The sequence below is a fragment of the Populus trichocarpa genome, chromosome 12, assembly GCF_000002775.5.
Source record: "Populus trichocarpa isolate Nisqually-1 chromosome 12, P.trichocarpa_v4.1, whole genome shotgun sequence".
NCBI classification, from domain to species: Eukaryota; Viridiplantae; Streptophyta; class Magnoliopsida; order Malpighiales; family Salicaceae; genus Populus; species Populus trichocarpa.
The window spans coordinates 3,084,759-3,108,781 of NC_037296.2; the positions used below are offsets into that span (position 1 = coordinate 3,084,759).

The following is a 24,023-nucleotide window of genomic DNA, read 5'->3' on the forward strand; positions in this document are numbered from 1 at the left end:
ATCAATTTAAGGTTGGTGGAAATTAACTAGTTTATCTGGTAAAATACTTGGAATGTCCAGCCCGAGAACATTTAGGGTCGAGGGATAGGTACACCTCCAAGTGCCTACTGAGTCCAGCGTTTAGTGCCTGGAGAGCATTGCACAAAAAGATGCCAATGAAATATGTCTGGTAAGTTCCAAGCTCTTTCTTTTTTTCAACGCTCTCTTTATTTTTTGGCTGCTTGGTATTCTTTAGGTTTTGACCTTTGAGGCCTGAACCTGTCAGCATTTGTACACGAGAAGTAGATGGCTAGGAGCGGACTAGTTGTTATGGAAATTGGGAAACCATTTTTGATATCTCTCTCTGCACAGGTAGAAGTCTGCAAAAAACTCATTTAGGGAATAGTTAAGACAGTTTCCCTCCGAGCAGCGAAACAAAAATTGCCTAGGAAAATGGGGTCGAAAGCAAGTTTACGACCGTTGTTAGTATAGAAAAGGGTTGGAAAAGTTCAACGTAGGCCAGATTTTTTTTTTTTTTTTTTGATTTACGTGGGTGTCCGGGCCAGCTTACGCGCACCACGACTATTCCCCACGGCCCACTGGACATCCTGCAAGCCCAGGAGGAGGTAAGGCACCGCGGGGGTGACAGACGTGCATATAGAGGGTCGAACCCGGGACGGGGGGCGGAACAAGTCACACGATGACCACAGCAGCTAGGCCCTCAAGTGCACGTAGGCCAGATTTTGTTAACCTGGGAGGGTGGTTAAAATTTATTTATTTTTATATTTTTGGATATTTTAATTGTTAATATCAAAAATAAATTTTAAAAAATAAAAAAAAATTATTTTAATAAAATTCTGAATAAAAAAAAAGCAGGTTAAAAAACAAATACTACTTCTAAACATCTGAAATGAACTGTGCTGTGTATGAGTTCAAAACTGCTATGAAACCTAACAATTCTGAATTTGAACCCTAATATGCGGAAAAAGACTAGATTGTGAATTTGTCCTCTTACTGTAGATTGTGAATTTGTTCTCCTTTTTCTTGAGCCTTGGCTAAATGGCTGGAAGTGTAATTCCAAACCACGGGTCCTTGGAGCATTGGTTACTCAAGGGTGTCAACATTTTGTATTTTGTCTAGAACAATTACCATTATAAAATTGATTTTTTTTTTTTTAAGAACACAGAATAATTTTTTCATTCAAAAAAATATGTAAAGATTATAACTATAAAAGTTATCTTAATATTTTACATTTGTGATAATCTAAATATAAGATATCAATTCTATTTCATTCAAATTAAAAATTATCATGAAATATTTATACTTGTGGACTAAAAAATTAATTTATTTTATTTCATTCAAATTAAAAAAAGAGTCATGACAGTAGACGAAATTAATGTTTTACATTGCTCAACAAAATACTTGCATATTAAAAATATTATATCATTCATTATTTGTTTTTTAATTGAAAAAAAATAAACATGATAAAAAATTATAGAAAACCTCCAACACATGTTTTCCAAACTCCATACAAACTTAAAAGTTTTAAAAACTAGTTTTTCAATTATCTAAATAATGAAATGTTAAATTTAAATAAGAAATTTAAATTTTCCTATTTCCACTTCAATTTTATTTAAAATTGAAATATTCCTCTATTTTTAAACAATCCTCAATTTATTTAATAAGATGCCCGAGCTTATTTTGGTTTTCTTGCTACAGAATTAACTAAACTCATATTCTGCATGTAGGATTGCATTAATCTGTCGAGCACATTTAGACTTCTCTTTCCAAACATAACCAGAGAGATATGGAGATATTTTCGAAGACATTGGTGAATGTCCTGGAAAATAAAACTGTTCATCAACTAGCATGGTATTGACACCTAATTTCTTGTTTAATCACCAATCAGAAAATAAAATGGCACGCCCCTTCAACGTTTATACACACAAATGATCGACACACCTTTCCTCTAACTATAAATTTGCTGCAAGCTCGGATCCCTGTTACCGTGCCTTGAATGGACCTGCCCCACACCATTCCTGCAAATCCGCTACTTCCAGCAATTGCATGGCCTAAAACAGAGTTGGTGACTTTGATCTAGACTTGCAGCTCCGGTTAATTGATTTCTATCCATGAAGATATGCACTTTACAAGGCAGCATAGGTCATGGTAAGTCCAGTGAAATTGACCAAAAATCACAACATTTCAGAAACTCAAGTTTTCGAGACCTTGCAAGCATATTAGCATGTTTAAAAACACCATATATTCACATCTACAAGGCAATACTATTTTAAGTTTTAACTCTTTTCCAGAAAATGTGGGTGTTGTCTGCATCGTCTACATCTAAAAGACTTGCTGTTTAAGCTCCCCTTTTCTGACATGGAGTTCAAAATCTACCAGCTCCTGCATTGCTATAAAGACAAAGAACTTGTTTTTAATTCTCTAGCCAAATGTTTATGAATAAACAACAGTTTCTATGAATAACTTTCAAGGCCAGCTTCAAACAAAAATGTGCTGCATCGTAAGAATGTTGTCAACATAGAAGACAACTCGAGGGTTCATTAGCCAGGATTTTCAAACACCTCATTGAACATGTATAACTGGAATGATCATTAAGCATGTAGTCAATGGTATTCTTAAACAAGATAGATTTAAGATTTCAATACTCATTATTTTTTGAAAAATGTCAGGTGAATTCCATCATCAAAGTCACTAGAATTAGAAAAAATAAAAAATCAACAAATCAGAGACCTATTAATTATAGTTTGGTGCTTGGTACTAGTTACTAAAGACTCGCTGATGACTTTAAATAAACAAGCTTTACTTATCAAGTTATCCTCCAATGTTTACAGTTGGCATGGGTAAGCGCAAAATGCAGTAATATTTACCAAATCATGAACATTAAAAAAACGGGTCTAATCTATAGACAGTAAACCTACTAATATTTGTCATAGTTGTAGAAGGTTGTAGAAAACACAGTTTTCAACTATAAAATCACAAGTGGAGTTAATTTATGAGCAGCAACTGTGGGTGACAGTAAAAAAATTTCATAGTAAACCATCCAAGAACTTGCAGATGATACCAGCAACATAAAATATACAATTGACATTGATGCAAACATTAAAGGTTCAATTATGCGCAATCTAGATCAATATACCATCATGCCCAATCTAAAAAGAAAAATCAGACCACACGAGAAATCACAAAGTTGATCAATGATTTAAACTGCAACTTAGTGCTGTGTATTCTCATGCAAGATCACGGTAATAGGGATGATTTAAGGCATTACAAGTTACCTGACTTTACTTGGAGCCATTTCCAACATCTCCCACACACTACTCCTTTAACACTTCTGAAACCTCCTTGTCTATACCAGTATTGTGGTGGGATGTCTTTTCAGAACTTTGAAGCTGCACTGATATTTCTTGATGAGCAAAAGTGTCTGTGCTAGTTATTTCACAAGTCACTTCAGAAACTTTAATGATTTTGTCCATAATTACTACATCTGCTTCTTCAGCTGCATGCTGATCCTTACAAACAGCTTCCTGGGTTGAAGTTACACTGAAAACAGATGAATAAATAAATTATATTATTTTAAAAAAGACACACGAGTAACAACAAACATGTTAAGCTAGCAAATATGCAAGAAGACAGTAGAGCAAAGAGTTATACCTGTCATTAACAGTATCTTCAGGTAAAATTGCACTGGCAATTTCCTCTTGCCTCCTCCTCTTATTGCTCTGACCTTTCCCATGCTGAGAATCAACAGAATTATCTAAAGATGAATTGTCAACGCGTCGTTTCCTTTCAGCCTGTGGTGCTAGATCAGAAATTGGGAATGTGAGCCTTTCATTTGCAACTTCCATGATATCATATTCAACACCGCATGATTCCTTAGAAATATCTCCTTTAGGAGGCACTTCAAGTATCACTTTTGGCTCACCATAAGCATATCTGATAGGTTGACTCTTGTCAAAAATTTGTACCGACTTGAGCTTTTTCCCACAGTATCCATTGGAAGAATCCAATTTTCCAGCTGTCAAACTTGTATCTTCGTGGCCAGACATCCCAGACTCCTCGCTCCTTGATGAGGGCTTCTCAGGGGAATTTTTGAAGACCAATTCAGTGCAACGCTTTATCCAAGAAAAACGAGCAGAGTTAGTGGGGGAAGCAACACTTGTTTTTGGTGTAGGAGAGTTGAGTCCACCTACATTGCTGGCAGCATCTACTTTTCCATATGAAGCCAAATCAGTATCTTGTACAGTAGTTTGTTGCTTCAAACGTCTTATTGTAGATATTTTCTGGCGGCTAGACTCCATATTGGATAGTTGCATCTCTTCCATTTCCATATCATCCAAGGCAAGTTTCAAATTATCCAATTTTTTTAGTTGCTCAATCTGAACATAAATCTCTTCTCTCTCTCCACGTAACAGTTGCCTTTGTTTCTCTAATTTCTGTGTCTGACCCTTGAGTTCCTCAATGGATTTATTCAGCATTGCCCATTCCCCATCCCTTCGCTCACGGTCCAAATTTATCTCCATTCTCTCGGCATCAAGTTTCTTCATTTCTAAAGTAACTTGTTCCAACTCTTTTTCTGCTTTTTCTCTAAGAGAAGCAATATGTTGAAGCTCACTTTTCTTTTCTAGCTCAAAAGCTTTCTCTTTATCCCTTAAATAGCTTTCTATCTCTTCACGCCTTTTATCAATACTGCTCTCTAATTCCCTCTTCTGCATCTCAATGCCCAACAAGAAGTCTGAATGTTCCTTCTGAATCCTGTTGAACCATTCAGAGCGCTCTTGTTCCATTTTATTCATGAAATCTTCACGCTCATGATTAAGAGACTCAACATCTTTCTTATGTTGATCTCGTATTTCTTTCTTCTCTAGTCTAAGGCTATCACGCTCTTCTTTGAGCAACCTGGAAACAGCTTCTCTCTCCTCAGCTACACGTTCGGCTTCCTTCCTTAGCTCCTCTCTTTTTTCATCAATCAACTCCCACTCAGTTTCAAATTTGCCCTTCTCATTTTTCAGTCTGTCTTCCTCATCCACAAGTTCTAGTTTCTGAGCCCTAAGAGTGTCAACTTCTTCTTTCAGTTTCATCTCTAAAGCTGCATATTCATTTGTTTCACTTGTCATGGTCTGTAGTTTCTCCTTTGCACAATCAACTTGTTTCCTTTTGTCTTCCAAAGAGTCCAACGACTTCTGAAGATCTAGCTTTGTTTTGTTAATCTCTTCTCTTTCTTGCAGCAGAAGAGCTCTTCTCAATTCAATATCCTTCTCAACAACATTCAAACTTCTTTCTTTATCATCAAGAAAGTTGATCTTGTCTGTCACATCCTTTTCCTTATCTACCAAGGCTCTTGATTGAACCTCCAAGTCATGTTCCTTTTCTAGCACTAGGTCCTCCCTCTGTTTAAGATCAACCTCTCTTAGTTCCCAAGCCCGTCTCTTGGCTTCAATTTCATCTTCCACCAATTTGCGTTTCTTGTCCAGCTCTGCTTCAAATTCTGAATTCCTTGTTCTCAAAACATTCTCATGACTGGCAGTAACTTTTTGAATTTCGACCTGCATTTTGAACAACAAATTTCAAAATAATAATCCGATAAGTGAAAAATGTTTAAAGTACTCAAAATGGAAATGAATCCCAACTTTAGCTAAAGAAAAAACTCACCGATTCCTTGCTGGCAAGCTTTTCCTGGAAAACAAGTAGCTCTTGTTCTCTCTTGCTTAGTTGAGCTTCTCTCTCAATAACAGCCTACATGCACTCAAAAGAAAAGGTAGAGGTATATAAGTATAGCAATCTGACACGTCGACAATAAATTTGAGAAAACACTGACCTCCTCTCTTTGAGACAAGGAAGCTATGGTCAGCTCCAGCTTGGATTTCTCATCATTTAGGGCTCTAAGTTCCTTCTCAATATTTTCTTTTGAGACTTCCAGCACTTTTTCAAGTTGATTCAGCTCTTGAGATTTATTGGCAACATAATCCTCCCTCTGGTTCAGCAAAGCTTGTCCATCAAGTAAACTTTCCTGTTCCTGCTGCAAAACCTTCCGTCTTTCACTCAAAGATTGTCTCTCAAGACCAATCTCCTTCTCTTTTGCATCACAACTACGAAAAGGGAAAAAAAACACATTAACAAACTCAACCAAATTTCTAGAGAACAAAACAACTGTTGGTCAAATGTCACAACAAATATGCAATGATGTGTGCACAGTTAAGTTGCTTAAAAACTAAAAAAATATGTCTGTTTATGTTTGTGTTTCTGCATTATCATCAAACATGTCCTTTTTTTTGCTTATTAGTTTATATCAGGCAAACTAATCATCTACCATTCCTTTACAGCCTGTTTGGAACCAATTCTGCGATAAAATTCAATTTAGTTCTACAACTAATTTGAACCAATCAAACATCAAAATTGAATTTTGCATTTGAATCAAGAAGAGTTCATTGGAAATCAATTATTAGCAATAAATCATTTTCCCATGTTACTCTTGCCCATGTTTCACCCAAAATGAATAACCTCTCAAATATTTTGCAATCTGATCCCTTTTTTTCTTATTTCTTTTTTCTTTTTAATCTCTACCACAACTTTCTGCTAAACCCAATTTATTGGAAGAATTATGTTCACCAATCAAACAACCTGCCAATTTTTGCATTTCCAATTTCTATCTATATCCTGAATCTTGATAAGTGATGAAACTCAACTTATGATCACAACCAAATAAAAGAATTACACAGCTCAACTCCACAAGGAATAAAATAGCTGGCATGGTTAACTAGTGTTTCTTAAGAAAATAGCATGACCAGGTAAGAAAACAATTGCAGATACTCAACGAAATGACCCCAAACAATGAGCCATGCATCACTGTCCCCGAACACCAAAAATCAAGACTCGTAGACATTGGTGGCTGCATTCATTGTTTACAAAAGAATTAAAGACCAGTAAAGCCTTCGCATTCTAATGAAATATGCAGACGTTTGATAACAAAGTTTTCAAAGAGGTTGTTAAATGAAACCATGGAACTAAATGACATTACAAATCATCACATTGAAAATCTACAATTAAGCTAAATGCTATAGTGTCAGTTCACTGGGCAAATAAAACAGAGAGAGTAAGATGATGGTTGGAATATTTACTCAGTTTTGAAAGCTGTCATACGCCTGCTAAGATCAGCTTCACGTGCCTCAACTTCCTGGAGCTTTCTTTCTGCAGCTCGATGATACCGGCTAGCTTCTGCTTGCAAAGCTTCAGCAGCATGCAGTTTTGCCTCAGCATCTAAAAACTTTTTCTGGGCATCTTGTACCATATCGCGGGCTTCAGACAACTTAGAGTCAGCTGCAACCTTGGTTTCAGCAGATTCTGCCCGCATCTCATGCAATGCTTTCTCCATCTACAAAAAATCCATCAGAAAACCTTAAGAATTCTATAACAATGATTGGCACAAATTGGAAAAAAGGAAAGAAAGAAGCCCCCAAAAAATCTTACACTTGATATACACTCTTTCTCAACTCCTAAAGCCTTCTTCAAACTTTCTTCTCGTTTCCTCGCCTCAGCTAAGGCAGATAAATGTGAAGCTTGATCACGCCTACGCATTAAATCAGCTGTTTCGGCAGACGATTTCATTTGATCATATTTCGAAGTCCACTCTTTTTTTTCCAATATGAGAAGCCCCATATGGTATTGAAGGTCAAACATCTACATGAAATTACACCAGTCAAAAAAACTCCACCCACTCATGTAACAAAATTAACTACAGTAGTAACATTTAATCCACCATTAAAGCAATAATTATTACAAGCACGCTCAAACACAGGAAATTGATTCCTTCTCAAAAAAATGACACCAACTTTCTACTTCCATTATTCTTGAATCACCGATTAATTACTACTTATCCAAACCCAGAAATTTAAAAGGAAAATCATTCACCCTAGCCCAAAAAATGAAGTAATTAAGAGTAATACCACAGTTACCTGAGTTTAATCACTATTAATTTAACGCTTCCCTAAACTACCATAACAAAAAAAAATACATTCAATTTACAAATTAGGGTTTTCTCCCATTTCCTTCCTTTTTCGTAAAAAAAAAGAACAAAAAATTCAAATAAAAGCAACAATAAATTAAAAAAAAATGAACAAGAAGAAAGCAAACCTCGGCTTCAAGATTTGCAATATAGGCAATAAGAGCAGCCTTATCTCTTCTTTTAACGGATTCTTCATCAAATCCAGCCTCTTTAAGTCGTTTCCAGATCTTGTCGTCAGTTAAAGGAGTCTTCAAGACTCTAGCACTTGACGTTAACGATAAAGCCCTACCACTGCCATTGCTTGGCGTGATCGGACTCGTCATCTCCTGAGTCCGATTACTAACTCAAGGAACCCTAGAATTCAGATCCTGAAAAAGGAAGGAAAAAGTGGAGAGTGATTGAGTCACCGAGTTCGCGTGGGTCTACCTTTCTTTTCTTTACTTTTTAGTTCACCACTCCAGAGCAAAGTGGAGACTGAGTTGGCGAGTCGTAGAATTATATATGACTTGGCGTAGTTATAGACGGGGGAGAGGAGAAGCGACGCCGTACAGGTGTTGGTGAAAGGGAGTTTTAAGCGCCTTTTAAATTTTGGATTAGCGGCTTCATTTTGATTAATTAGAGAATCATGGGACTAATAATCTTGTCTTCTTGTTACCGAAGATAGAGATTGACAGTCCAATGTTTGTTTTTATGACTTGTATCAAAGTCTAGTCAGTACTCATAGTTAGCTCATGTTTTGTATAAATATGTTTTTAAGAATGAGCAAATTATTCGAGATACTTACGATAATTGATCTAAAATATTTCGTACCAGATAGTTTTTTGAATTTTTAAAATAATTTTGGTTATTTTTATTTTTAAAAAAATATAATTTATTTTTATATTTTAAAAACTAAAAAAAGCCAGATAAACTGAATTAAACTCAAAAACCCTATTATAAACTAAAAACTTAGTATAAAATAACCCACTAATCAATTTGGTATTTAGTTCATAATTTTAAAATCCAGTTTAGTTAAATTTTTAAATCTAAATTTAAATAATTTAGGAGGTGTTTGAGAGTGAATTTAAACCTGTTTTTTATTAAAATTTAAATTTATTGTTTTAGTATTTTTGAATCGTTTTGATATGATGATATCAGAAATGAATTTTAAAAAATAAAAACATATATATTATTTTAATATTTTTCTGAGTGAAAAATACTTTGAAAAGTAATTGTTACTGTATTTTTAAATACCTTCTAAATTAATGATCGCTCCTTCAAAGAAAAAGAAAAAAACTATTTATTTTAATCAAAATAGTATTTGTTTTTACGGTGGCATCATATTTTAAAAAAAATGTTTTTTATTTTAAATTAATTTTTTTATATTTTTTATGTATTTTATTAAAAATAAAAATATATATATTTACAAATAAAAATCATTTTCAAAACCAATTCTCCTGTACTACCAAACACTATTTTGACAAAAATGGTTAAAGGTTCCTTATTACCAGTTTATTCTTATCTCATGTCATCTCACATCAAATTAACATAATGAGATTGTTGAAAAGGTGTCCCGAAGGAAACGACTCCCTGAAAATAATTATTCCCAACATTATTTTTTCATAAAAATCTTTCAAAAAATAAAATCTAAAATGGATTTGCATCTTTTCCATGAAGGATTGATTGGTTTTGTATTTTCTTTTAATATTATCCCATATCAATTTTTTACTTATTATATCACTTCATTTATTAAATACATTAAACTTAAAATCTATTTAAAAGTGTGGTTGCGATTGTATTTTTTATTTGGAAATACATCAAAATGATGCTTTTTTATTTTTTAAAATTATTTTTGATATCAGCACATCAAAATGATCTAAAAACACTAAAAAATATTAATTTAAAACAAAAATAAAAATAAAAAAAATAATTTTTTTCAAAAACTTTTTTGAAACGTAAAAACATACAGGGCCTCATGGAGAAAAAAATAATATTTATTTTGAAACTGTTTTCCAGTATTATTGATAATAAAAAATAAAAAGATTAAATTAGGTTGGTACATTCAGAAAACTACATCACCCAATATATATTTGGGGTGTTTATATATCTTTTTCAAGTATTAATTTAATCAAGAAGTTAATTTCTCAATACCCATTTGCAAAGTTTATTTATCCAAAAGGCAAAGACTTTTTTAACAAAAAAAGCCGCCTGAAAATTAAGCAACACAGGCCCCACATGACACAAATGTTTCTGGCCCGCACGTTCAAATCGGAAGAGATTTGTCGTTGTTATTCGAAGGCTGTTAGTCAAAAGTTTTTTTTTTAATTATTAATTTTTTATATTGTTCGTATATTAATATAAAAATAAATTTAAAAACTATCTTAAAAAAAAAACAATTTAAAAATAATTAATTAAACACTATCAAATACGCAATAACAAACCAGCAATCAGAGGAAAAAAAACATCATTACCACAGGTGGTCATTATATTACAGAGACATCTGTATTAATAATGCATTGGTTGAATGGAAACGAAGGGAAGACGAGTATGAAAGGATTCTTGGACTTCAGGTGTATTTTGAAATGCGGTAACGAAGTTTAAAATATTTTTTATTTAGAAATATATTAAAATAATATTTTTTTAATTTTTAAAAAATTATTTTTAAAATTAATATATTAAAACGATATAAAAATATAAAAAAATAATTTTTAATAAAAAATTAAAAATTAAAAAAAAACACAATCTAGACCGTGTTTCCAAACCAGCCTGGCCGTAGAATATTAATTTTGCGAAATATCCCAGAAGAAATGGTGCATCTTTCAAAGTTAGTTCCACTTATTAACTTGTCTTCAAACAATATAATAGTTATTAAACCGGGGTTGGATTGATTGCTTGGCTAGATAAATTTACTATCTTAATTAGTATCGGGTTTAATTTAAATTAGAAAAATATTGATTTAATAAAATTTGATTTATCTAATTGATTGATGAATAATTAGCTCAATCAAACTGGTCCATCTAATAAAGTAAACACGAGATTTTGTTCTGTAAAGCCGAAAATGGATGCGTGTGTCGATGTGTTACACATCTTCAATTTCTGTGTGAATAGGCTGGCTAGAGATAGATACATCTCTAAATCATGCTAATTATTATGTATTTAAATCATGCTAATTATTTTCTTTAACGAGGATAAATTGGAAGCATTTCAAAGATTAATACAAAGAAATATAGTTTAACTGGTCAGTTTTTAGATTTATTTTTTTGAGGTTATCAGTTTAAATTCCACAAATTTTAGGACTACTGGAGATTATATGATCATTAATTTCAGGGTCTATAAAATTAATTGAGATACACGTAAGCTCTGAATTATTCATTTTGCTGGCATGATTTTCAGGCATGATTTTCAAGACATTGCGCCATCATTGATAATAAAGATTTAATATTATTTGATTCTAAAATCCAGTTACCATTGTTATATTTTTTTAATATAGTGAGAAATTCACTATATAAAATACTATAGTCTATAATACCTCTTAAATATTTTATTAGTCGGACCATTCCTGCTCAAGGAATTAACTAACAATCATATATATATAGTTCTTTATTCCTTTATTCACCATCTAATTAGAAATAAAATTGTTGAATCCACTGTGCACCACTAGACGAAGAAAGATCAAGAGGAGACCATATTATATACATATAGTAAAATGTTCCAGGGTAATAAATAACAGAGTTCATTCACTCTATTATCATAACACACACCAAACTATAATTATTCGTGCAAGAAGCATAATATATGGCTCTGTTAGCTAATAAAGAGGATGGAGGGGTCGCAGCAACACTCGTCAATAAGGCAGCAACAACACAAAGCTGCAAGGCTGTAACCAGAAATTCAAGAAATACTTATGTTATGCCACTTTCATAGACCAAGAACCAAGAGCAAGACAAGTAAAACAAGGGTTTTCTTTCTTTTTTGGGTATTCTAATCCATATAATTCAGTCGGTATTTTAACAAGTTCCAAAAGAATTACCATCCCTCGAGGAAACCAGGCTCTCTCCGAGGTGGTGGAGCAGCATAATACTGTGGAGGTGGCATCACTGGAGGTCCTTGATAATAACCTGCCAGCACAGGGAAAAGTAAAGGAGGAAACAGCCATAAAATGATCTCAAGATAAACATAATTAATCTTGAAAAAGGAACTAGAATAGCATAAGATGTGCAATATCAAGAGCAAAAGAAAAATGATGATATCATAAGATCTGATAAAACGAAAACCCAAGGATAAAAAAAATTAAAAAATCCTTCAAGACATAAGTCGATTCTCGAGCGATCCTAAAGAGAATCCCTTGTACACATAGACTGAAGAAAAAGAGGAAAACCCCATATCATAATTAAGTAGAAAAACGAAGCTTGCATCTTTGAAAGGAGTGTCAGAAGAGAAAGAAGCAGCAGCAGCAGCAAGCAGATGAGATTATAAAAGATGAGAAAGATTACCTTGAGCAGGGTATGGATAAGCATACTTGGGATCACTCATCTCTACCGAGACTCTCCAGTCTCAAGAATTTCAGATGTGAAGATTGAAGGAGGTGCAGTAGTGCTTTTGGTGACAGCTAGAAGCTGCAGGGGACCTGATTTATGGCATGAGAAGATGCTGTGAACATGTCAGAAGAGTGATGTCCTGCTTTGCTTTTGTATCAATCAAGGTAACTGTGACAATAATTGTTTTTTGATGAATTTTTTATTTAAAAATATATTAAAATATTTTTTTGTTTTTTAAAATTTATTATTAATACTATTATATTAAAATAAAATTAAGATAAAATTTTTAAAAATATTTTTTAAATGTAAAAATTAACGCAACCTAACCCACTGTTAGCATCACACATCAAGTACCTTCTACATTGTTCCTGGGTGGATATTATATTATTTTCGTTTACCTAAAAGTTATTCTCTCTCATCTCATGTGATAAACTTTTCTTAATATTTTTTTTTTTTTTAATTTTTAGCATAGGTTGCTTATGTGATTGGGCAGTCCTGTTTGTCATTCTCTGAAAATGACTGGGAGTTTCTCAATGGTAAATTGTGCTGTGACGTCGAAGCTTATGGTGGTATCTGGTGTATTATAATAATTGTTCCTTGATGAATTTTTTTTAAAAAAATATATTAAAATAATTTACAATTCATCCATCATAATTGTTTATATATTTATATTAAAATTTTAAATGAAGTCCAACAGTAGGAGCAATCAAAGACCCATGTACAACATGGACACCAGAACCACACATGCAATCCTAATCTTATTTTTATATGTCAAATATAAAGCAGTAAATGAAAAGGATGTATAACAGTATATTTGTGGTGGTTGTTTAAAATATTTTTTATTTTTAAATATTTTTAAATAATATTTTTTATTTTTTTAAAATTATTTTTTGATATTATCACATCAAAATGATATGCAAAAATAAATAATATAATATGAAGGTGTTAAATAGAAGTGGTAGTACTCACAAGAAACGAGAATTAACAATATACTAAAAGGGCTCAGTGTCCCTTTTACTATTTACCTAGACTCAAAGCATTGTAGATTAGAGTAGTGCAATGGCAACCCAGCCCTTGCCACAAAGAGTAGCAAGGGCAGCGAGGGAGGGGTAAGGCTGTCTTTTCACTATGATACATTTGGTATTGAATGGATGATTAAGGAGAAAATAGTCACTTCGAGTTTTGGTGAGGCTGCCCTGGGCGTCAACCAGGCTCGCGCCCCCACTATACTAAAAGGGCTCGACACCCCTCTTACTGTTTACCTAGACTCAAAACATTGTGGATTAAAGCAATGTAATGACAACCCAACCCTTGCCATAAAGAGTTGCAAAGGTAATAGAGAAGGGGTGAGAATGTCTTTTCACTGTGATGCATTTGACATTAAAGGGATGATTAAGGAGAAAATGGTCACTTCGAGTTTTGATGGGGCTACCCTGGGCGTCAGCCATGCCCGCACCTCCCGCGTGAGTACACTTGGCGCTGGGGCTGACCTACCATTGCGCCGGGTCAGGCCCGAGCGCCATGTGGTGTTGGGGCTAGCTTGCCTTGCCCTGGGCGTGAGCCAGGACCGCGTCCCCACGTGGAGACACTTAACGCTTGGGTTGCCTTGCCCAAGGCTCACAGCCGGACCCGCGCCCCACACGGCGAGACCTGGACGTGTATTAATGCTTTGAATTACAATGAAAATACAAATGTTTAAACCATAAATAATAATTTTTTTGATATTAATGCTTTGAACTATAATAGAAATAGTAATATTTATAACACAAATAATAGTATTTTTAATATTAATACATTCAATTATAATAAAAATGATAATATTTATGGCACAAATAATAATAATTTTTAATTTTATCCTTCAAATCAACTATATGATTTATCTTTGGTGGTAATGACATGTTGGACCTCGATGTGTCCACGCTCAACCCCAAGTTGGGTCTGGACGCGACTGCGACCAACAACATGTGGGCCCTAGACGTGTCCGCATCCATCTCCATGTTGGGCCTCAACGTGTCTGTGTTAGGTCTGGACGCGTCCCCGCCTAATCCCACGTTGGGTTTGGCCGCGTCTGCAGCCACTGTCAGATTGGCCCGGGACACTTCCACGCCTAACCCCACGTTGGGTCTGGACACGTCTGTGTCCAACTCCATGTTAGGCCTGGACGTGTCCACGCCCATGTCCATTATAACTCAAAGTATTGATTTAAAAAATATTATTATTTATGTTATAATCATCATTGGAATTCTTAATAACGAATAAAAAATAATATTATTTGTGTTATAAATAATATTATTTTTATTATAATTAATAGCATAAATATTAAAAATATTATCATTTATGTTATAAATATTATTATTATTTTAATTAAAACTATTAATAAAATAATTAATATATTTTTTAAAATTATTATTAATATTAAAAAGATATTATTTTTTGTATTATAAATTTTTATACTATTTTTTATGAAAATAAAAAATAAACCTATTGTATGGCGCGGGCATCCAACTACTCACAACTAGGATATGTGAATTAGGTAGTGACCAGGAGGAGCTAGGAGGTGGTGGTGACTAGAAGGTGTTGACAGGAGGAGATGTGAATGGCTAGGAGAATAATGTGTGGAGGAGGGGATGAGCAACGTAGCTCTTGGCCTTGTGTGATCAAAAAATAGCCATTGGCTAAGAAGAGTGGGTTACCAAGGACAATGCGACAAAATACTGACTTCCCTGAGACTAATCGCTTTGCCTCAAGGTGCGTGCCTAAGAATTTGCGGGGTGTTGAGCTGAGCTCAAAAGGCATGGTGGTCAGCCTGTTTTAGGCTTGGTCTGAATGGAGAAGTCCGTTCGGGTCTAGTTTGAACTTCTTGCATGTCAAGCCGTTCAAGCCTAGTCTGAAAGGTCAGGAGGGCGTGCTATTCGGTCTAGGCCTGAACGGCTTGAAGGGCACGTTGTTCAGGCCTGGCATGAATAGTCTGGATTTTTTTATGTTGCACAAACAATAATTTAATTTTAATTCTTGAATTTATGGATGAAGGTATAGTTTTTTTGTTTTTTGTTAAGTTAGATTTTATTTTTAAAACTTGATCTAATCAAATTAAAAGTGGGTCAGATAGGGAACATGCCGGGTGAAAAAAGTTCTTCATCAGATCCGATCTGACCAGGTTAGAGGCAAAAAGTGAAGGATGAATTTAGATATTCCAAGTCAAAAGTAGAGCGAAATCCTGTTCCAATTCGATCCATTGAAACCCCTGATGTTATATATATTTTTATATATATAAAATATATCAAAAATTATACTATATATTATAATACAGAATTCAAAACAAAACGTCAAAATTAACCGATATCAAACTTTTCATACCAATTGAAAATCTGGAATTACTTCCAGAACGGGCACGAAGTGAAATAAAACTAGGTTTTTTCTTGCCTTTGGTTTTACAAGATCGGAGATATTGCACCCAGGTAAGTAAATTAAAAAAAAAGAATTTCTCTCTCCGATGACCCATTTTCTCGAATTTAACAGCAGCAGCAATGCCACGGCCACCAGCTTTGGCGGTCGAACAAGCATGTATCCGACGACAAGTGGACCGATAAGCAGATCTCCGATGACACGAAACCTGTTTATATTCCTCTCCTATTGGTTCCTCGGTTAGCATCTTTTAGGTGTCGTTGCTATGATTGCCTTGTTGGTATGCTGAATTGGCTTGGGTTTTGAAGTTTGTTTCTGGGTTTTGGGTTTTGAAGCTTGTTACTGGGTTTGGATTTGATACTGCTACTTGTTTGAGAGAATGTGTCTGTTACACACCATCTCTAAGATAGTTCAAATTATTGCAATTGCACGTAAGTTGTTTGTTTTTTTTCCACAATGATTTCTCTGAAAGTTCATAGCTTTGTTTGTTTTGTTTAGTTGGGATCTCCTTCCATATAACAAAATTATGTATTGATGCACTAATAGAGGTGGTGGGCTACTAGGCTGTGCTGGCGATGAATATGATCATGAGAGGAGTTGATTGTCTTATAATTTGTAGATTAATGGATTAAAATTAAAATTTGGTTTCGTTAGAGTCACTAAACAATAAATGGCCTTGTGCTGGAAGTATTTTATGGTGGGGTGTGACAAAATCAAACTTCTACCTCACTCCAGACTTGATGAGTCAACCTTCCAAGTCAACTTGGCTTTTTTTTTTTTATAGTTCCTGATTTCCCAGAAACCAGAACTAAAAGAACCCAACAAAGCTCTCAAGCTTCATTTTTTATTTTGATCATAGTGATAATAATGCACAAAAAATATGTTCCACTTATTGTGCTTGTATTGTTGCACATAAACCCTCTTCCTGAATTCATTACAGGGGTAAGAGGTGCAAAGTTTAGGTGCATAGAGAGGGAGAGACGAGCACTTCTTCAGTTCAAAGAAGACCTTATTGATGATTATGGTGTTCTTTCTTCTTGGGGGGGCAAAGAAGAGAAAAGAGATTGCTGCAAATGGATAGGAGTTGGCTGTGACAACATAACTGGTCATGTTACTTTGCTTGATCTCCATTCCTCACCTGTGTACGAGGATCGTTTTACGCCTCTAATAGGTAAGGTTAGTGATTCATTACTTGAGTTACAGTATTTGAATTACTTGGACCTGAGTTTGAATAATTTTGATGAGAGTATAATGGATTTTATTGGCTCCTTAACCAGCCTGAGATACTTGAACCTCTCATACAACTTTTTCACTGTAACTATTCCCTATCAGCTTGGGAACCTCTCAAGATTGCAATCTCTTGACCTCAGCTATAGTTTTGATGGCAGTGTAGAAAATCTTGACTGGCTTTCTCATCTTTCTTCTCTAGAGCGTCTTTATTTAAGTGGTTCCAACCTCAGTAAGGTAAATGACTGGCTGCAAGTGATTACAAACCTCCCGCACCTAAAAGAACTGCGATTGAATCAGTGTAGTCTTCCAGATATAATTCCTTCACCTCCTTTTGTCAACTCTTCTAAATTTCTTGCTGTCCTTCATCTCTCTAATAACAATCTTTCTTCTGCGATATACCCCTGGCTGTACAACTTTAATAAAAGCCTGGTTGACCTTGACCTTTCTGGTAACCAGTTAAAAGGTTCGATTCCAGATGCATTCAGAAACATGAGTGCTCTCACAAAACTTGTTCTTTCCAGTAATCAGCTTGAAGGTGGCATTCCAAGATCTCTTGGGGAGATGTGCAGCTTGCATGTGCTAGATTTGTGCCACAACCATATCAGTGAGGACCTTTCGGATCTCGTGCAGAACTTATATGGACGCACAGAGAGCTCACTGGAGATTTTGAGATTATGTCAGAATCAACTTAATGGTCCATTGCCTGATATTGCTAGATTTTCTTCCTTGAGAGAATTGGATATCTCATATAATCGACTCAATGGGTGTATACCTGAAAGTATTGGATTCCTTTCCAAGCTTGAGCATTTTGATGTTTCTTTTAATTCTTTTCAAGGTGTGGTGTCTGGAGAACATTTTTCTAACCTCTCCAAGTTACAGAACTTGGATTTGTCTTACAATTCCTTGGTTTTGAGATTCAAATCTGAGTGGGACCCCACTTTTCAATTGAACACCATTCGTCTTAGTTCATGCAACTTGGGGCCTTTTTTCCCACAATGGCTTCAAACTCAGAGAAATGTCCATTTGCTTGATATCTCCAGTGCTAATATTTCAGATAAAATCCCTAATTGGTTTTGGAACCTGTTGCCTACCTTGGCTTTCTTAAATCTATCTCACAACTTGATGAGTGGAACGCTGCCAGATTTATTGTCAGTTGATGTGGTTGATGGTACATTCCCTGGGTTTGATTTGAGTTTTAATCAGTTTGAGGGTCTACTGCCAGCTTTTCCTTCTACGACATCCTCATTGATTCTTTCTAACAATTTATTTTCAGGGCCAATTTCTTACATATGCAATATTGCTGGTGAGGTATTGAGCTTCCTTGATCTGTCAAACAATCTGTTGTCTGGACAACTTCCAAATTGTTTCATGGATTGGAAGGGACTGGTTGTTCTGAATTTGGCTAACAACAACTTGTCAGGCAAAATTCCAAGCTCTGTCGGATCATTGTTTCTCCTTCAAACATTGAGTTTACACAACAATAAACTCTACGGAGAATTGCCCGTGTCTTTAAAAAACTGTAGCATGTTGAAATTTTTGGACCTTGGTGAAAATCGATTATCCGGAGAAATACCAGCTTGGATAGGAGAAAGCCTCTCATCTTTGATGTTCCTTTCCCTTCAATCTAATGAATTCATTGGAAGCATCCCGCCACATATTTGTCAGCTAAGAAATATTAGGATCTTGGACCTCTCCCTAAACAATATCACTGGAGCCATACCAGAGTGTCTCAACAATCTAACTGCTATGGTTCTAAGAGGGGAAGCAGAAACTGTCATTGACAATCTTTACTTGACAAAGAGACGTGGAGCAGTTTTTTCTGGAGGCTACTATATCAATAAGGCATGGGTTGGATGGAAAGGAAGAGATTATGAATTTGAGAGAAATCTTGGACTGTTGCGTGTCATTGATTTTTCAGGCAACAATTTATCTGGAGAAATTCCAGAGGAAATAACTGGCCTGCTTGAGTTGGTTGCACTGAACTTGTCAGGAAATAATTTAACTGGAGTAATCCCTCAAAAGATTGATCATTTGAAATTGTTAGAATCTCTTGATTTGTCAAGAAATCATTTCTATGGTGCAATTCCACTCACAATGGCTGCTCTAAATTTTTTAAGTTGCTTGAATGTCTCCTGCAATAATTTGTCTGGGAAAATTCCATCGAGCACTCAGCTTCAAAGCTTTGATGCATCAGCTTTTACAGGCAATCCTGCACTGTGTGGTCTACCAGTCACCCAGAAATGCCTTGGAGATGTTGATGTGCCTCAAAGTCCAGCGATGAATGATGTAATCCAAGACAATCAAAAAACTGTGCATGAGTTCAGTATGTGGTTTTATATTGGCATGGAAAATGGTTTTTTTGTATTTTTTATTGGATTTTCGGGTGCATTACTGCTCAAGCATTCTTGGAGACATGGCTATTTCCAGTTTTTGGATGAATCATTGGAATTCCTCTGCTTGATACTGAGAGCGCATAGGGCAAAACAAAAAAGGCTACACCCAAACTCTTGCAGTTAGGTTTGAGAGACGGTCTTTACACATTATGTTTACAAGGTAACATGTTATTCTTCTTTTTGGTTATCCAGCATTGGCTTTGGTTCAAATTGCTCATAATTAAGTGGAAAAAAAATATTACAGACTTATAATTTGTTTATTAATACTGTGTTTCTGTTACCAGGATTCTCTGCTGCCCCAGAATCATGGTTCTTTTGCTTGTGGAGAAGTCTCCATCATTGTTTGTGTAGCTTGTTGCTGTATTCATGGTTTGGTAAATCACCTTTCTTCGAATCATCTGTCTTTACTCGAAGTATCGAATTTTTTCTTTCTGCTTCAAGGTTGAACATATTTTGATGTGTTATGTAACAGCTGTGCCTGTAGTCGGTGGATTAATTTAATGCTGTTGCTAGTCTTATAATGAAAGTGGAAGGATGCTCAAGTGATTTATGCTGAATGAACCTCAACATTTTGAGATGATCTTCTCCGTCATGTTCTATAAATTCTTTTCTAAACATTGCCGCATTACATTTTATGTTCTGGTAGCTATATCTAATTAATGCATGGTAGTCTTTTATTGGGATGGACACATGAGCTGGCAAAGTTCTGTGGCTTATGGCCTGAAATAATAACACTGATTAAAAAAGAGAATAAATAATTTCTTGAAGCAAACCTCAATAAAAAATCTGGACTTTGGTAATGATGGAGAGATCAATTGCTGAGCAGCTATTGGAACAAAGCCTGGATTTGAGTGATTTGACAAATTCATTGTGCATTGTGTTTCGAGCCTGATCCCTGATAATCTGAACTCTTTCCAAGTGATCCTTCCTGTCTGCCTGTGCTTGTAACTTTAGGCCTATGACATTTTTGAATGCGATCATATGTCGTGGATATCTTCAGCTTTTTGCATTTACAAGGCTGTCTTGCAACAAGTAGTCAAGTGAAATTTCAAATTCCAAGGGATCATTGTTGCAGCTTGAGCATTGAATTTATGCAACAACAGCCTCCATGGAGTTTCATGGAATCTCAGTATGTTGAAATATTGGAACTAAGTTGAAATAAATTATCTGGGCTCTGGAGAAATCCCAGCTTGGATCGAGGAAAGCCCGTCAGTCACGATATTTCTTTCCCTACAATTTAATTCCTTCTATGGAAGCATACCCCACAGCACCCGTGCAAACCAACATCAATTCAGGTATTGGACCTCATTGAATTCTTCTCAGAAATCACACCAAACTGCCTCGAGAACTTTAGTTTCAGGCTTCAGAAAGGATAATCAAATGATAAGAGTTGTAGTACGTACATCACTTCAATAATCTCCGTTGCCAACCAATCTAGGAAGCCTCGATTTGATGGAGAGGAAGAGGGTTCGAGCGTGACCAGATCCCCAGTCGGCCGCTGATTGTTGATCTGGCTGGAAACAATTAAATGGGAGAAATTCCTGAATACATAATGAGTCATTTAGACCTGGTTGTGCTGAGCCTATTGATGAACAATTTGACCGGACTAATCACTCCAGTGAAACAGTTGCGATCACTTGATTTCTCAGGAAATCAATCATCCGGCATAATTCCAGCCACCAAGCCTGATCTAACATTTGTGGGTTACTCGGTCTTCTAAAATAACTTGTCAGAGAGAATTCCATCAAGCACCCAGCTTCACAGATTTGATGCATCTGCTCTTGCTGGTAATTCTGTACTATGAGAGCTTCTGGTCACACAGAAATGTACTGGAGATAATACACTTCTGAGTCTACCAACTGATGCATGCCCACAATCCAGAGAATGAAGAAAATAAATATTTGCTTGTTGTCTAACAATATATTAGTTGAATATTTTTTTTTTCTTAACCGAGGATGCATGTGACTCGAATATTTTATGCCTGAAGAAGTTTCACATTATAAGAGGGAATGGCCAGTTTATTACACCATTCTTTTACAATAATACTGTAACCCTGATGAACTCAATTTCTTATTAATTTTAATCTAGGACACAGGACTAGTGAAGACACCTAGAAACATATCTAAACAATCTTTCTCCAGCCAAACAGTTTCATTTTTTCATGGAACGAGGATGAGGTGGGATGCTCTGTTCATACCTGAAGAAGTTTTCAGGATCAACTCTGGTCTTCACCTTTACCAATCTGTTGAAGTTACCCTTGAAGTACTTGGCTCCCCAAACCCTTGCTTCTTCGATGCTTGTGTTAGCCTTCTCGGTCATGCCCAGATCAATGTCCCTGTGATTGAGGTATGCTTCCCTTGGATTCTTGGAAACATAAGGTGTCATGTACTCATAAACCTTCCGAGCCCAATCAATTTGAGTTGCACTCTCCGAGGGATCATTCCAGTTGGTCGCATACTCAAGCATGAACAAGTTACTCTTTCTATGAGGGAAAGGAATCTCAGATTTTGAAATTTTATCCATCATCCCACCATAAGGAATTAGTAAGGTAGCAAGCTTATCTTCTTGGAAGAAAATTTTCCATAACCCTTTGAGTGCGGTTTCGGATATGGGACTTTGGGCAAAGTCTGACTTGCTTTTGGTGTAAGCCGGGAATAAATTCTTCCTCTGAAGTAAAACTTCAGGAGTTGAATTGGTGGGGAAGAAAGCTTCATAAAGAACTGAACCGATCCAGTCCATTTCAATACAATCCTTCCTTGCTAAACCCAATTCAGGGAAACTTTTTTGCATCACTTCGAGGAGTCTGCTGGTATCACCAAGAAACAAGCCACTATAGATAGTTCTTACAGTTTTTTTACCTGTGTCACTAGCAATAGCCGGTCGTATGCCAACGACTAAGTAAAGATCCGCATCAAATTTATTAGCAACTTGTTGCCATCTATAGAGGAGCTTAGTAGCTCCTTGTTCCAAGAACCTGAAAACCCTAAAAACTGTCACAGTTGATGGTACAGGAACCAGTTTTACTTTCCAGGCAGTAATGATTCCAAAGCTGGCTCCTCCACCTCCTCTGATTGCCCAAAAAAGATCTTCTCCCATGGCTTTCCGGTCAAGGAGCCTTCCCTGAACATCAACTATACGAGCATCAATGACATTGTCTGCAGAAAGGCCATATTTTCTAAACAAAGGGCCATATCCACCTCCTGAAAGGTGCCCACCAAGACCCACACTGGGACAAGCACCAGCTGGGAAGCCAAGATTTTTACTTTTCTCTGAAATCCTATAGTGAAGTTCACCAACTGTAGCACCCGCTTGAGCCCACGCACTCTTACGCTTGATGTCAACGCTAATGGAACGAAGCTTGCCCAGGTCTACCACAACGAAAGGTGTATCAATTACGGAGGTGTAAGAGAGTCCTTCAAAGTCATGGCCTCCACTGCGAACTCTAATCTGAACTCCAAGCTGTTTTGAGCAAACAACAGCAGTTTGGACATGGGATTCTTGCAACGGTGTGAAAATAAACTCAGGTTTCGGCACTGAAGGCAATGCGAACCTGAGATTTTGAGCAGTGGATAGCAAGACATTAGTGAATGAAGAGTTGTTTGGAGTGTACAAGATAGTGGAGAAAGGAAAGGAGGATTCAGAATTTAGTGAGAGACATTTAAGAAATTTATCCTGAATTGGAAGGGAAACTATAAAGAAAGGAAATGAAAGGAGAATTACAAGCACTGAAACAATGGAAGAATCCAATCGAAGCATTTTGCCTCTCTTTTCTTTTTTTGTTTGTGTTTCAGAAATTGATTAAGAGACCTATTATTTGTTGATGCATCTACTCCTAAAGTCAACTTCAAAAATTAGTTTTTGGTTTTGTTTTAAAAACCGGATTGGCTAGTAAATAAAAAAGAAGCTGTAAACTTAATAAAAATTTAGATTAATTTTTTTAATTGATCCGCATCTAATCACGGGTTGATTTCTTGATCATATTTTAAAATTATAGTTTTTTATTTTATAAATAAAAATAACATTATTTTAAAATTATTAAAATAATGACATTTTGATTAAAAAATAATTTAATTAAATTATAAATTAACCTATTAAATTAATCAAATTTGATTATATTATATTATGTTTGTTTTTGCGTTAAAAAATGGTTTTGAAAATTTTTAAATTTTGTTTTTGCTTCAAATTAATTTTTTTATAATTTTAAATTGTTTTAATGTGTTGATGTAAAAAATATTTTTTTAAAATTATTATTTTAATATATATTCAAATAAAAAAACTATAAAAAATAACCATTATTTTACTTTTAAATACCTTTTAATTTAATTCTCATTCAATTGAACATAAAGTGTGGGTTTAATAATGCTACTGTCAATAATAATTATAAAAAAATGCAAGAGAATAAAGCAGGTGTCTACGACAACTAATTTTCTTGGATTATCGGGTGAGAAGAATAAAGCAAGTGGCATTCAGCGGATGAGA

The 24,023-nt window shown here is 35.2% G+C and overlaps 3 protein-coding genes and 1 long non-coding RNA gene across 6 annotated transcripts; 1 reads left to right on the plus strand and 3 right to left on the minus strand.

Moving 5' to 3' along the window:
* Window positions 1-1,833: 1,833 nt before the first annotated feature.
* LOC7485207 (protein CROWDED NUCLEI 4) lies at window positions 1,834-8,506 on the minus strand. Of its 2 annotated transcripts, none has more exons than XM_052445857.1 (8): window positions 8,128-8,506; window positions 7,465-7,674; window positions 7,116-7,369; window positions 5,816-6,086; window positions 5,650-5,733; window positions 3,652-5,543; window positions 3,276-3,540; window positions 1,834-2,124 (listed from the first exon to the last, which is right to left on the minus strand). In XM_052445857.1, the coding sequence occupies exons 1-7, from the start codon at window positions 8,320-8,322 to the stop codon at window positions 3,315-3,317; spliced, it is 3,132 nt and encodes a 1,043-aa protein (XP_052301817.1). In that variant the 5' UTR covers window positions 8,323-8,506; the 3' UTR covers window positions 1,834-2,124; window positions 3,276-3,314. The 2 variants fall into 2 exon arrangements, with proteins under 2 accessions (XP_052301817.1, XP_024437782.2); XM_024582014.2 differs by having other exon boundaries at window positions 1,834-2,390.
* A 3,130-nt stretch (window positions 8,507-11,636) lies between these two features.
* On the minus strand, window positions 11,637-12,857 carry LOC7489796 (uncharacterized). Its single transcript, XR_002977046.2, has 3 exons — window positions 12,472-12,857; window positions 12,009-12,096; window positions 11,637-11,855 (listed from the first exon to the last, which is right to left on the minus strand). It is a non-coding gene; the product is annotated as an uncharacterized LOC7489796 (long non-coding RNA).
* A 2,413-nt stretch (window positions 12,858-15,270) lies between these two features.
* LOC7485206 (receptor-like protein EIX2) lies at window positions 15,271-20,124 on the plus strand. Of its 2 annotated transcripts, none has more exons than XM_024582362.2 (3): window positions 15,271-16,352; window positions 16,862-19,704; window positions 19,829-20,124. In XM_024582362.2, exons 1-2 carry the CDS (start codon window positions 16,301-16,303, stop codon window positions 19,666-19,668), a joined length of 2,859 nt encoding a protein of 952 aa, XP_024438130.1. In that variant the 5' UTR covers window positions 15,271-16,300; the 3' UTR covers window positions 19,669-19,704; window positions 19,829-20,124. The 2 variants fall into 2 exon arrangements, with proteins under 2 accessions (XP_024438130.1, XP_024438129.1); XM_024582361.2 differs by having other exon boundaries at window positions 15,271-16,160.
* Window positions 20,125-20,331: 207 nt separating this feature from the next.
* Window positions 20,332-23,381, minus strand: LOC7485205 (berberine bridge enzyme-like 15). Its single transcript, XM_002317700.3, has 2 exons — window positions 21,742-23,381; window positions 20,332-21,403 (listed from the first exon to the last, which is right to left on the minus strand). The coding sequence occupies exons 1-2, from the start codon at window positions 23,298-23,300 to the stop codon at window positions 21,397-21,399; spliced, it is 1,566 nt and encodes a 521-aa protein (XP_002317736.2). The 5' UTR covers window positions 23,301-23,381; the 3' UTR covers window positions 20,332-21,396.
* Window positions 23,382-24,023: the final 642 nt, after the last annotated feature.

Excerpts from the sequence above, each read along its gene's own strand:
- LOC7485207 (XM_052445857.1), bottom strand. The coding sequence starts at position 8,322 with ATGACGAGTCCGATCACGCCAAGCAATGGCAGTGGTAGGGCTTTATCG. Across the intron at positions 5,544-5,649 it reads AGCTTGCCAGCAAGGAATCG|GTCGAAATTCAAAAAGTTAC; the intron begins GTGAGTTTTTTC and ends TTCAAAATGCAG. Across the intron at positions 3,541-3,651 it reads GAAGATACTGTTAATGACAG|TGTAACTTCAACCCAGGAAG; the intron begins GTATAACTCTTT and ends ATCTGTTTTCAG.
- LOC7485206 (XM_024582361.2), top strand. The coding sequence starts at position 16,010 with ATGACCCATTTTCTCGAATTTAACAGCAGCAGCAATGCCACGGCCACC. Across the intron at positions 16,161-16,861 it reads CCTCTCCTATTGGTTCCTCG|GGGTAAGAGGTGCAAAGTTT; the intron begins GTTAGCATCTTT and ends AATTCATTACAG.
- LOC7485205 (XM_002317700.3), bottom strand. The coding sequence starts at position 23,300 with ATGCTTCGATTGGATTCTTCCATTGTTTCAGTGCTTGTAATTCTCCTT.